This window comes from Galendromus occidentalis, unplaced genomic scaffold (assembly GCF_000255335.2).
Source record: "Galendromus occidentalis unplaced genomic scaffold, Mocc_1.1 scf7180000077533, whole genome shotgun sequence".
Taxonomy (NCBI): domain Eukaryota; kingdom Metazoa; phylum Arthropoda; class Arachnida; order Mesostigmata; family Phytoseiidae; genus Galendromus; species Galendromus occidentalis.
This window is the reverse complement of record NW_003805521.1, coordinates 384,310-397,750: the sequence shown is the minus strand read 5'-3', so window position 1 is coordinate 397,750 and position 13,441 is coordinate 384,310. Positions and strand designations below refer to the sequence as shown.

Genomic DNA, 13,441 nt, shown 5'->3' with positions numbered 1-13,441 from the left:
CGTAAAATTCCTTTCGAATCCAGCGTTTCCCGTACGTGTGAAGTCCTAGAGCTCGCTTCGCGTCGCTCAGCATCCCTATCGGAGATGCGAAGATATGCTGATTATCTCGAAAGTCGGGCTTTCAACACAGAAAACGATTGCCCGATCTGACTCCAAGGAAGATTCCCACAAGACGAGGGCTGCTTTCGGTCGAGGTTCCCATACTTGCCTGATCGGAGGCAAACAAACTCCAAGTTCGTCGACAGATGCGGAATCCATGCGCGCGGTTCATTATCCCTTCTCCATTTCGCTCCATTCTGCTACTCGTGCCTCTGGAGCAAAGTCCCCGCCGAAAACTTCAACCCAATTATAATAGTTTGAGGAGATTATTCCCTGTGATCGATTTGGTTAGCCGAGCGATGGATGGATCGCTCGTCGAATGAATGCGCCAAGGAACGAACGGAATGATGGCCTTCGACCCCCATACCCTCCTGCCCCGTCGCGATATGCGGAGAATGAACGTCTCTTGATTCCTCGCCCCCCCCGTGATGCCTCCCGCTAAGTCCTCCCCGTCCGTCTCCCTCTTCCTCGAGACTTGAGCTCTCGTTTGCGATTGTCTCCCGCTTCAAACACAATCCCAGCCTCAAACACTATCGCCGAAACCGGAGAATACGGTGCTGAGGCATACCAAACGCAATCGTAATTTCGCCGCGATCTCGAGCAAATGCGACTCCTATCCTACTGTCGGAGATGCGGGCGGCTGCATCGATCTAACATGACGAAAAAATCTGTTTTCTAGACTGCAGCGTTGACGACGAAACGACCCCATATGGCCTTTGTATGTTGCTCCAGAAGGAGTTTGTGCATCCTCCATTTCTTGCACTTTCTCCGGGCCTCAGGTCGTCTGCAGAAACAGGTGAAATTGCGTTGATGATGAATTTTCGTCGCAACACTTCGCAAATCGCTGTGTGACTCTAGACCGCTCTCCTGTCTCTCCTGTGCGAATCACAACAGCCGAAAGAGAACACCCGCAACCCCACATCCTATCTTTTCTACTCGATCACCGTGGACGACGTCCCGATCCCCGCGACACGAAAAACCCTGCGTCACTGACAGAGAGTCGACTGCCGCATACCTCTCTATTCCTTTCTCTGTTCTTTCCTGGCTGTCCTTACTCAACAAGCTCCTTCAATAGACTGACTGACTGACTGACTGACTGAGTGATTGTCTTGTCGTTCACACCGATACACGACGGAAGTGGTGGTCGTCGTCGGAAATCGATCCGTCGATGTATTGTCTCACGCATGTAGCCTGTCACCGACGTTCAGGCTTGACATTGAAGCTCACCTTCAAGGAGCTCGCCGGCTGATTCGCCTCGGAACCCGTGTTAAACGCGTTCGAACGTATTGAACGGGTTCGCATTCTAGATGCAAATCAGTCGGGAGCTGAACGTTCTCAAAGACCGTTTATGAATGTACAAAGGACATACGAGTGCCTCTGCACGAGCTGCGTGTTCCCCGAGAATCCGGAAGCTCCTCCTTCGCTCAGCGGCCGAGCCGTCATGGTCCGTATCACGACTTGGAATCAGCTCCTCGCGCTACCTATCCCGATATCTCGTTCTCTAGATAGAAATCTCACGTCGGCGTGCTGCACCGCTTTGCACAGAACATGGTTGCGCGATCTGAAACGCCTCACTCGTCTACTGAGGGAGCATTTTCCGTAGTCACTCCGTTCCCGATGTCGGAGGCTGTGTGCCCGAGGGAGATCGGGATTTGTTTCTACAAATGAAAATTCAACCTCGCGGTTAGAGGCTCGAAAACCTCGTTCGTTCGAAGAGCTTCCCCTTCCGATACCATCGGCTGCTGGTGGGTACCCACCCGGTCCTTTCGCAGGTCATCAAGCCGCAGGATCCATCGCTCAGTCATGGAAGGCTCACTTCGACACGCGTGGTGGTTGTCGGCTCGGTGAGGGTGGGAGCTCCGCGAGAGGTCTCAGAACCATTCCCGGTCACCGTCAGACACGATGCTTTCGAATCTAAGCGATCGTGATCGCTAATCACTACCATACTAGAAGCCATCCGAAGCGATCGTAACACTCGGGATAGTAATTGTCGTGCTCTTGTCGGTCGGAGGAGGAACGTCGACCGGGACTGACAGCAGTTATCTTTTTTATCAGCAACTGGCTTCGATGCTTTCGGCTTCCAAGTTGTCTCTATAATGATAGAGGGTCAGCGAAAATGTTCTTTCAGATCCATTCCACACCCCATTATCTTGTAAACCGTGTAGTTTGGCAGCCAGAGTGCTCCGAACGTTGAGCACCAGGCGGTCGAGACCAACAACTCCAACGATGCAGGTGGTCGATGGTAAGCAAAGCCAAACGCAGTCGCTGCAGCGAACCAATGGAAGCTTGATTGCTTCGGAACCGACCGGGGGCATTATGGCAGCAGCTAACCCACGCCACCGCCGCATCCACCACGCTCGTCGTAACAGTTGCCTTTCAGTAGTGCGTGCGTGCGTGCGTCCGTCCGTTCGTCCGTCTGCTCGTGACCCCAACGACCTGTCTGTGCGATCCACTGTAAATCGTTCGATCAATCAATCAATTCTTACGATCGATCGATTCCAGTATCCTGTGGCTCCCATATCGATCCGGAGATGACTTTCCGGAGCACGATGAGTGCTCAGCCCGCCCCTCGGTGGCTGGAATACGTGGGCGCCGGGAAAATCCAGTCGAAGTCTCCCTTCCCGTATTTCGTTTGGGTCCAGTCGTTAGACTTCCATTGGTGACTTGAGCTCTCAGGGGGAATGGTAGGTCCCCGCAGGGGGATTCATTTCGGAACGTATGGGGAGAGAGCCGACATCCCGCACAATTGTAAGGCGTCTCGAGCTTTGTGCCCCGTCAACAAACATGTTACAACCGCCGAATCCTTCTCTGTGACTTACCCTGACTCCGAAAAATAATTGATTCAACTCAGTCTGAAGGCGTTCGATCATTCCGTGTCACCGATGAGTAGGATAGATGCGAGTTGTTAGAGAAGACCTGTGTTCCTTCCTGCTAACGGTCAACGCAAGGGAAGAATAAATTATCTCGAGGCCGTGTGTCATCGATCAGAGTCAATGACCTGCCACGAAGACAATGTTTGGATTTGAGAATCTACTACTTCGGGAAAATAAATCAGTCTCACTCCCGAGATTGTGATGATGTTGAGTCAGCCGAGTCGTTATGTTTCAGAGGCAGAGACCTCCCCGCCAAGTATCGACATTGTGATTATTGGTAAGAACCAGCGATTTCCTGCGAAACCTCAATTTCCTATGGCAGAGATTACTGATGTCGTGGTTGTGATTGATGTTTTCGTTGTTGTTCTCACTATAACGCTCAAGTAAGCGCTGTCGTAGATGTCGATGTAGCTGTAATCCTCTTTAATTCAGTTTGAGCGCAGACCCGCCGCGATTGTCTCCAACTCCTGACCAGACCCGGTTAATTTCAATTCTAAGCGAATGAGTGTATTTTTTGTCGTAGTCTTTACTTGGGGCCACATTGCCACGTTGGTGCTGCTGTTATTGCGTCTCCGTTATCCCTGTTGTTGTTGCCCGTAGGAAATCCTTGCCTAGAAATTTGACATCTTCCCAGATAGGTCACAGGAATACCTGTGACCCTCCGGTGACAACCATGGCTGTCCAATTCTTCATTATAATCATCGGTATTTTCGGAGTTTCTAATCGAAGTCGTAAGACTGACGAATAGTGGTCGGAAGCAATAGGATTATTTGGAGAGGCTCGTCTAGTGCTGAGTGGCTGAAACCTGCGATGGACCATTCCGAGAGAGTTATGCGACCCTCATCGTGAAAGCGAATCATCACTCTCAAGTGAATGACACCGAAATTGCGCAACACAGCGATCAGGAGAGCACATTGTTTTAGAACAGTGATCTCTTTCAGTGCTGGGGCTTCGACTGCCGCCGATCCAAAGCTGCTGAGGCGAGGCCGAGCACACTGACCCCGGGAAAAAACGGGATCGGGACAGCTCAAAAATCCGATCTCCCTCTTGTAGCGAACTCGAGCGAATCACTATACTGCTCCATTATGTTGATTAATGAGGTCCTTCCCGAGGGCCGCCAACCACCTGCTTTGCATCCATAAACCGCGAAGCTGGGTTTCAATGAATTCGGTCCGAGAGCCGTGGCCTCTCTTCTCTTGCGTGCTGTCTCTCTCCCTCTTCAGCTTGACGCTTCTCGCGACTCCTTCGAACGAAGGTCACCGCAACGGACAACTCGCCCGAAACTGAATGGCTTCCACAAAGTTCGCACCTCTCGTGATATCACCTAGAGGCACTAGGGAGGAAACTGATTGTTTGCGTCGAAATGCTTGACTGACTGATCAATTAATCATTTGAATTCCTCTCTTCGTATCACGACTTCTCACAACCATTCGAGTTTGTGCTCTGATGGCTCACCTCACACGAGCGAGGGAAGCGGACACGCGTCTCCCGTGTCCCGCATGAGGGAACGAGGCGAGCAACTCATGAGGCTTGTACGATATTTTCAGACGAAGAAGCAGAGGAAACTCAGCCGAAGTTAACTGTACTCACGAAGCAGCACAAAAACGCAATAAGAGCGCTAAGGAAGATCAAGTACTTTGTCTCGAGAAGAAAGTTCAAGGAGGCATTGAAACCGTACGACGTAAAAGACGTCATCGAACAATATTCGGCAGGTGAGTCAAAGACGTCGGCTTGTTCGTGGGTCTTTCAGGGCTTCTGAGGGCGCGTTCTCTCCCGATATCCCAGCGTCTGATCCCTGCGATGTTCGATCATGAAATCCGAAACGCTGTGCCGCGGATCTTTCGGGGCTGAAACGGCTCCCAGAAAGAAACTCTGCAGGTGAAATCAGAAAATCTTTCCGGAGACGTTCATTCTCGCGAAAACCATGCATGGCCCCCGGCTCAGGGCGGAACATCCCGTCGTCCACCTTCCTCGGAGCGAGAATCCGGCAGACCGCTCGGCCCTCCTCCTTCCACCTGAGAGCTCAGCATGCCCGGCCGGGAGAGGAAAACGGGGCGAGTGAGCCGGCGGAAGACTGTCCGAAACCAAAGTCCCGAGTTCATTCGAGACACGGGTCTACGACGAGATCCTCCGCCTCCGCGCAAGTCTGTCCCGAACGTGAGAGTAAGGGCGCGAACTGCTCCCTAGCTCGTAGCTCAACAACGGAGATTGCAGTAACAGTAGCTTCCGGACAGCCAGGGCACGTATCGTGCGTCGTCTCGAAATGTCGAAGGTTAGAGGAGAAGTTCTTGTTCTCCAAAGCGAGCCGCATGATGAAGCATCCGAGAACCCGCGAAAACCCGGGCTTTTCCTTCGGTCATGGACTTTCCTCCCTCGGCTACCGGAAATTATCTCTCACTGCACTGGAGAAAAGCACCCCGTCGAAAGAGGGTAGAAAGCGTGTCCGGCAAGGATACCATACAAGTTTTTCGAGCTTCGAGGAGCTCGCCGCTCCGCCGGGGACCACCATAGATGAAATGCAGCTCCGGGCCGGAAATGAACGCGTGCGACATCTGTGTTGAATTGGAAAATTGTTGGACGGACAGTCACGACGCGACGATCTTCGCGCTGGTGCCCCGCCACACTACAGTTATTGGACGCTCCCAGAGGGATTTGTTCTGGGTTACCTTACGGAGCGCGGTACCTTTCTCACCACTTGACCTGGACCGCATCGCGAGCAGATGTATCTAGTCGATTCTATTCTCGTTTCCCCTTTCCACCCACGAGGCGGATCTGGAAACCTCTCACACGATAAAGCCGCAAGCCTCGAGTCTCAGCTGATGGGATAATTATTGCTTTCCTTCGAGAAGATGGTACACGAGTCCGTCTTTCGAAATACTTTCCCAATCACTCACAGACCTTAGACCTAAAACTCCTTGAATGGAAGAATAATAGAAAAAAAACAGCATCAAAACGAGTGTGCTTCATAATTCCAGGCCACGTGGACCTGTTGGGTCGGACAAAGAACATTCAGGCGCGACTCGACTTGATTCTTGGAAAAGCAGGATCCAAAGCAAAGGATGTTTACGACTCAAAGCAGTCTCTGGCGTCGCGCATCGTCAAAGTCGAACGCTCTGTCGAGGATATCGAGTCGAAGCTCGACCAGCTGTTGGAGATGTACATGGAGGATCGTCGGGGCCCGGTTCAGCCAGTTCCCCCTCGAATGTCTCGTTTACTACACGGTGGGCCTCCTCCCCCTCCTCCTCCATCGATAGCCCCCTCTATTGCGCCCTCGCAAAGATCGGTTACTCCTCCGCCCATGGCTACATCTTCCCCCCCACCTCCACCAGCGGCTGGTGGGCCGGGAGGAGCCAGTTCTAGCGGCGGTGATGGCGGTGGCGGCGGTGGTCCCCCTCCGATGGCATTCGATAGCAGTAGCGGTATTCCCTTATCCAGTCCTCCTCCCCCCCACTCACCACCCACTCCGATTCCCAATCCGTTATCCTCCTCAATCCCTTCGCACCACCACCAATACCATCATCCTCAGCTCCCCGATCCTTCCCGTCCTGCTCCCCCTCCCCCCTCTCGTCATCTAGCGGAACTACAGGATACTCAAACAGAAACTCCCGCTCATTACCCTTCTTATCCACCCCAAACGAGTTCCTTGGGCCAATCCACGATTGGTTCCTCGGCCTCCCCGTCTCCCCCAGTGATTCCTCAGTCTCTCCTGCAGACCTCAGATTCTCCCTCGTCACCTCAAGCATCACCACCAACGGTATGTTTGTTGGCTTTTTATGCTTTTCGATTTTCTCTTAATTACTACATTGACCGAATGATGAGCAGGACATGTCATGTTTCGGAAAGGGAGTTTCACCTGATCGATGTTGATGCGGGGTTGCTCGTATTAGACGTAGATGGTTCGTTTGAAACTCTCTTTGCCACGCGTCCCGAATTCCCAAGACATTTTTGAGCCCGACTCGCTCCGAAACCGACTGTGCCTAGGCACAGGTTCTCAGATCTTGTCTGTTGAGTGAGATCGAAGGTACTCTGACGATTCCGATGGCAGACTTGTGGACCCGTGGCAATATTTGGCTGCATACTATATATTGATTGAGAGCGGACTGATAATCTCTGAGATGAGTTATTTTTTTGAGCTCGATATGCAGTATGTACGTATGGAGGTATGATTACAGATAGTCGTTCGGTAGACGAGCTTCGAATGTTTCCCTAGATCGATCCTTTACGAATATCCCTCCAGGGCCTCTCCCGTATGATTCGAAACCCTTCCTGGGGATCGGAAGGGGCGGTCCATGGCAGTGGTTCTGCGCAGACCTCGCGATATTGGGTGATTTTTTCCAGTTTTTTTGTTATTTTCGATTGCTCCATCTCTGTCGCCGGATAGCACTTTATCATTCTTGCTCGGATGGATGATCGGCGGAAGCTCGATGGGCTCTATCGAATAATTTTCTTGCCAACAAACTTAGATTACGATGTCGATCTTCCTGGAGGAGAGTCGATTCCCTGAAGGTTCCCGGGAATATGGCCTCGATCATTGCGCAGATCGGGATCCGATAGCGGTTTTCCGCGACTTCGATTCGGCGCGGTGGTCCAAGACAGAGAAGGAAGCGTGTCTGAAGGAAAGAAGACGTCATTCATTTTTCTCTCGGACTGCTCTCATTCTTCGTCTCATTCCTGCATCAGAATTCTCGGATGAGTTGCCCGAAATCACGTACGACTTACCGACATGAATTCTGCCTCTCAAAGCAATCCGAAAACATACGTAGCTGAGAGTTATAACTTGACGCGGCGACGTGAACCAATCAAATTCATCCTTCAGCCTTCTTTTCCCGAGTAATGGCTGGCATGGTCTGCCTTTGGAATGATTATTCCGCCCCCCTCCCTGAGGTTCGCTCACGGTAATCGAATGCTTCCTTTCACGACTTTCGACTCTCGAGCTACTCCTCTCTGCGACGCCTTCGCTAGTTCTGTTCTCGACGTGCTTTTGAGGCACTCTCGTCGTGTTTACCAAACCCTGGCCAGAGACGACTTGTGAGAATACATGCCGATACTCACACCTTGTTTAACGAGGAAATGACGACCTCGACGCGCGAATGTGATGTTGGTTGCAACGGCGACCGGACACGGGATGGGAGATGTTGAATATCATTAGAAGTTGAGGCGAGAGGGACCTTTTTTCCTTGTTGTTGTCATTGCCGTCGTTGTCGTCACACCACGAACAAGCCGCGTGAAGCGCTCTTGAGGCTTCCTTTTACGGTCTCGAGAACCTTCGAGGCCCTTGTCGTCCGCCGGAAAGTTGGAGCGTTATTTTCCTTAGTACCACTGATCGATTGATGCTTCGACACGTCGAACGATTTTCGCTTAGAATGTTCCCGTGCTTTTTTTGAGAATGTTTCTACTCCACCGCCATAAGTTTTCCATGCGACGCTACGAGCTCTCGATATTTGAGTCAAAGGCCCACTGCTTCTCTTGTTGGATGATTTTTTCTAGAGGTTTCCGGAAGATTGATTGAAACCCCGATTTTCGTGAACTGTTCCGACCGAGACCGATTACGTTCTCGCTGTTCTTGCCATCTTCATTCTTCCATGACCCCTCACAGACTCCTCTCCTAGGCCCAGCTCACTATCGCATAGACAAATCGAATGAAACGCCTTCTCCCTTTTGATTCGAATGATGTATATTACACTTGATTGAATTAACTCAACCCTAGGACTTTCGTCTCATCCTTCGCCTTAAGCCTGCTTCCGCCTCCGGACCGCGGAAGGTTTTTCCACAGGATTCCCGCGAGAAATTTCCCTCTTTTCGAAAGCGGTTCGTCTCATGCTGTTTATTAGTCGAGATGCCGCCAAGACCAGAAACACACCCTGACCTATTTTAACCGTCTCCCTCACGATGGGATCCGCGTAGTGAGTCCGGCATGAAATCCGAAGGGCCATCGGAGAGGTGGAAACTGATGTGACGCTCGGCGTCGACCGAACTATTTTTGCGAGGGCGTTATTAGCTAGAAGTCTCGGTGCGGGCGTTCTGAATCAGAGCTGATGCAGCTCAATTTTTTGGCAGATCTTTTTGAGGTCAAATTGTTTTTTGTCGGGTCTGACCATGAAGTATGCCATTATCCACATGATCCTAGACTTTCTCGCTTCGTGATATTTTTCGGTCAGCTCGAATAACTTTATTCACCCACTGTCCTTATGATGCTCATAATCATGATGACGATGATTATCATTCTCTTTTTCTCTCTCTCTTTCTTTCTAGATATCTCAGAAGGCGTTTCAGGTGATATAGACAATGTTTCCAAATCCGAAAGTCCGAATTACGAGTTCGAGACTGTAGTATGACATAGGTGAGCCGAAATCCGTGTAGCTGCCTCCCATTACCCGATTATGTATCTCTCAGTTTCTGAGTTTCGAGGTGTGCATTTGCGAACTGTGTCACCCAAAGCGCTATGGATCTTGAAGTCGAGAGCGATCCCCCGAGAAAGCCTGAACTTTCTTCAATTCCCAAGTCCTGGAGCTGCTCTCAGTCGGAGGGATTCCCCCTTGAATGAGGATTGTCGTCCACAGATCAGAATGCGACACGGATCGCATCACTCTTGAGCTCGCTGTCGGAACTGTAGAGACATCCTTTCCTCCGCTAAGATCAATCCTGGAACATCTAAAATTCCCGAAATAGTTGTGAGCTCAGCTTGGAGTAGTATTCCTGTCGTTTGTGTCATGCCTGGTAACCTATATCCTCCAGCCTCGATCGTGTCCTGACTCCTACCGCCCGAAGCCCGTCCTTGGCGTCGTCACCGTAGCTTTCTGCGAAAACGTTTCCCTTAAATGTAGCCGCCCGCTGTCTGCAACTTTACTGACGTACTCTCACGGAATGTAGTCTTCCACACTCAATCTTCGCTTCAAACGTCATCATCGAACCGTGCTCCTTTCTTTCGGGAAGTCGTTATTCTGCCTTGCTGAGGAACATGAAAGCAGATCCAGAGGATCGTAGAGCTCCACGAGAGCGCGAAACCGGCCCTCTGTCCCGCTCTTGACGTCAACGACTTCTTCCGACGCCTCGAGTAGTGATGAGCAAGAATTGAACGAGGGAATTCTCGGAGGCAGGCCAGTAACGAGCAACGTCACTCGAGTCGTTCCTGTCGGTAGCCAGTCAAGTCGACTTCGTAAGAAGTGAATAACGGAAGTGCTTCTGCATTCAGCGTTCGGAATGCCGGAGCGGGAAGGGGGGAATTAATGGTAAAGTTCCCGAACTCGGGAAGGACTCTGTCAAAGCCATCCGGGCAGCAAGACGAGAGCTAGGAGAGCTGAAAGGGGGGAATCCAGATGCGTCCGCGCCAGGACTCGAAGACCCGAAGGTCTATGCGAGAGGAGCGGTAAAAAACAAAAAGTTCCCTCCGGACTTCCTAAACAACTCCGTAGCGCTCCAATCAGACCTGTGTCCTAGATTGAATCCCCATGTAATGAATGCAAATCAGGTCCGAAGCCAGAATACAATTTAAACTCTGACAAACTCTTCCTGCCCCCCTCCACCTTCCACGCTCGCGAGAGCATGAACGAACAAATCACGGCCGCCACGCGTTCGCTGCTATCGAGCTCGTCAGCTCCAAGGCTCAGTCGAGAAGCGACTTGAAAGCTTGTTTCGAATCGCTTGAGGTGTCACCGACTCTCGAATGAAAGTCTGATAGGGGCAGCGACTTTGGGACTAACGTGCCCTGACTCACGCCTCCGGTTCCCCCTGTCCGGAATTTAAAGATTCCGCAACGAATCTCTCCATACACATCTCCGATGAAAACTATGGGATTCCTATGGAAGCGAACGTGCTAAGGCCTTCGCTTATTCGCTGGATTCCAGAATTCATCGGCGATAGGCTTCGATAGAGGCGATGCGTCATCTGAAGAGACCACGACCGACTTGATTGAAATATCCTTCGGGGACTCTCGCCGTGAGGGAGGAGGAGTTCCGGAAACGATCCCACTGGAATGACACGCTCGGATAACCCGCGTGAATGCTAAGCTCACGCATTCCGCGACCCTGTGCGTCGTCTTCCCGCAGATCACGGAATCTCCGCGTCTCGGTCGGGGGCCCAGCAGAGTGATGATATCATGCGGAGAATATGAAGCACAGGTCGACAAAGTTTTTATGAGTCTCTTATTTGATCCGAAGTTAAGCCGGGCGGAAGCATCTGCTTGAGAATTTGCATTTCAACGGAGGTCCGCAGACAGTGGGGGAAGTATTGAAGGAACAAGAGGTTGAAATGAAGGACGGTCAGATAGATCGCAGATGGGGGAATAAGCAAGAAAATCAGCAGGCGGAGGACTTCTGGGAAGGATTCGAGGGCGATTCCGAGCGGCTTTCTGATGACGATGTTCTTCGCGGAGAACTAAACCGGAAAATCTCCCCACGGTATCGAGATTTAGCCCAGGCTTCTTGACGAAATCAGAAGATGTAGATACTCCCGTCGTCTTGAGCGCGCTCTGACAAGCGAAATTACCGAAGCCCGTAGCTGAGCACCACGATCTTGAGCTTCTTGTCCTTCACGTGCTCCTCCATTTTGCAGGTCGAAGCCAAGCCGGTTCCTGCAATTCGAGTGGCAACAGGCGACAGCTCACTGGAGTCTGAAAGAACCGCCATCGACGATTCATTTGAAGAGGAGATGGCCATCGAAGGCGGAGACGAAGCCGATGAAGCAGCAGCCCTCATCAAGACGCCGAAGAGCAGCTCAAAATCGCCAAAATCTTCACGAAGTTCTAAGAAGAGAGACTCGCCAAACACCGTTGAACCTCACAGCTGCAACCAAGGCTCAACAGAGCAAGCGGCCAACGAACAAACCGAGCAGAAGCCCTCGGTGGTACGGGTGAGCGTCCGCGAAACGGCGACTCTTCTCCGGCCAACTTTGCACACGTTCCACATATGACGGCCGACGATGACGCCGTCAACTGCAGCAGCGACAACAGCAACTTCGACGGCGATAACAGCAATGACGTCGACGGCAACAACTGCAGCAGCGTCAACAGATACGAACGCAGCTGTGGCAGTCACAACGTACGTTGTGCGACGTCCGCGGCGCGTTTCCGTTTCGATGTTCGGACGGGTGCAATGCCCACGGCCAACTCGATTGTGAAGTCGATGCACATCCAGAAGGTGTCGTCGACACGAGTAGCAGTGCCGGCGGCGGCGACGATGACGATGGACAGCTCTCGATAAAAAATCAAAGCTGCCGCGACCGACTGCCCTTCGCTTTGGCGTTGTCCAGGAAACGCACCATACGTACCGGCTCCTTGTCCACATGGGAAGCCGCTGCTGCCTCCCTGAAGAGCCCTTTCTCTTATAGGGGTGGGTGCCTTAGCTTGGTCATGCGGACTCAAGATTGTCAAGCCCGGCGATAATGAATCGGGAATCTTCATCAGGTTAGATGTCAATGAATTTCCCGAGCGATGCGGGAACGTAAGAGAATGAATTCTCATTCTCGCCCCAAGAGCGCGTCACGATAGGAATCGACCCTCCGCATCGGAGGGTCACGAGCGCGACAGGAAAAGTCTCACTCATTTCCGAGCAGAAAGCGAGACCTGTGACCTTGCCGGAGGACTTGATCCTGAGGAAGCAGGCAAGCATCAACTTCGAACAGTGTTGTGAATCTGTGAATAGAAGCCCAAAGGAAGGAAGACTCCGAGATGCAGGTGCTCAATCATAGATGAAGTTCCGCATCCGGAGAGCTGCGACGGAAACACCACCACCGACCATGACGGCGACAAGGGACGACTAGATGGAGAAAAAACGTAATGTCCACACACAACAAGCGATCACTCGTACAAAGTGAGAGAAATGGGAAATTTCTCTCGAGAAGAAAAAGTGCTGCGCCCACCCGTCGAACCTCATGCTTCAAGTGGGATAACAAGTCGACAAATCTGATGCTCGCACTGAGACCAAGAAAGAATACTGTCCGAGGGAGAAGCCGTTTTTCCCTGCCTTAGCCGAAACCAATCTGCACAAAATAATATGAGTAGGAAAGGGAGCTACTATGTGAAAGCTCGCCAGCGGAAGGGAGGAAGCTGACGAGCAAGCTATACCTTGCTGAGAGATTCAGAAGCCGAGGCCTGAGGAATATTACAAAATCACGAGCGGCTCAAGGTATCAGAAGTATCGATATACCTTGTGCTAAACCAGTACAGCTGACGCGATTCCGAACAACAAGTGAATGAACCGATGTAGGACCTTCTCACAGCACCTAGGCGCCTGCAGTGGCCCACGGGAGCTGTCTTCTGAGAGACGGCTGCCCCAAAAATTCGTCTCAGTTAAAAGTTTTCCATCCTCTATTTATCTTGTATGTACCTAAAACAGAGCCAAGAAACAAGCATACAGATCTCAGACGCAAACTTCTGGATTCTTAAAATCGCTTGCAGAGAAATCAATCAAACGAGAATAATTCGTGATGATCGTGATCGAATGCCTGACGAGTCGTACCGTCTGTCGCTTTAG

General features: G+C 51.5%; 1 protein-coding gene across 1 annotated transcript in view; it reads left to right on the top strand.

Moving 5' to 3' along the window:
• KCNQ (KCNQ potassium channel) overlaps positions 1 to 11,879 on the top strand; it is a 92,178-nt gene extending 80,299 nt beyond the window's left edge. Inside the window, exons 8-11 of the mRNA XM_029112903.1 lie at positions 4,520 to 4,684; positions 5,948 to 6,391; positions 6,662 to 6,726; positions 11,523 to 11,879. Of these exons, the coding sequence (XP_028968736.1) occupies positions 4,520 to 4,684; positions 5,948 to 6,391; positions 6,662 to 6,726; positions 11,523 to 11,879 (1,031 nt within the window). The remainder of the gene's footprint in view (positions 1 to 4,519; positions 4,685 to 5,947; positions 6,392 to 6,661; positions 6,727 to 11,522) is intronic.
• Positions 11,880 to 13,441: the final 1,562 nt, after the last annotated feature.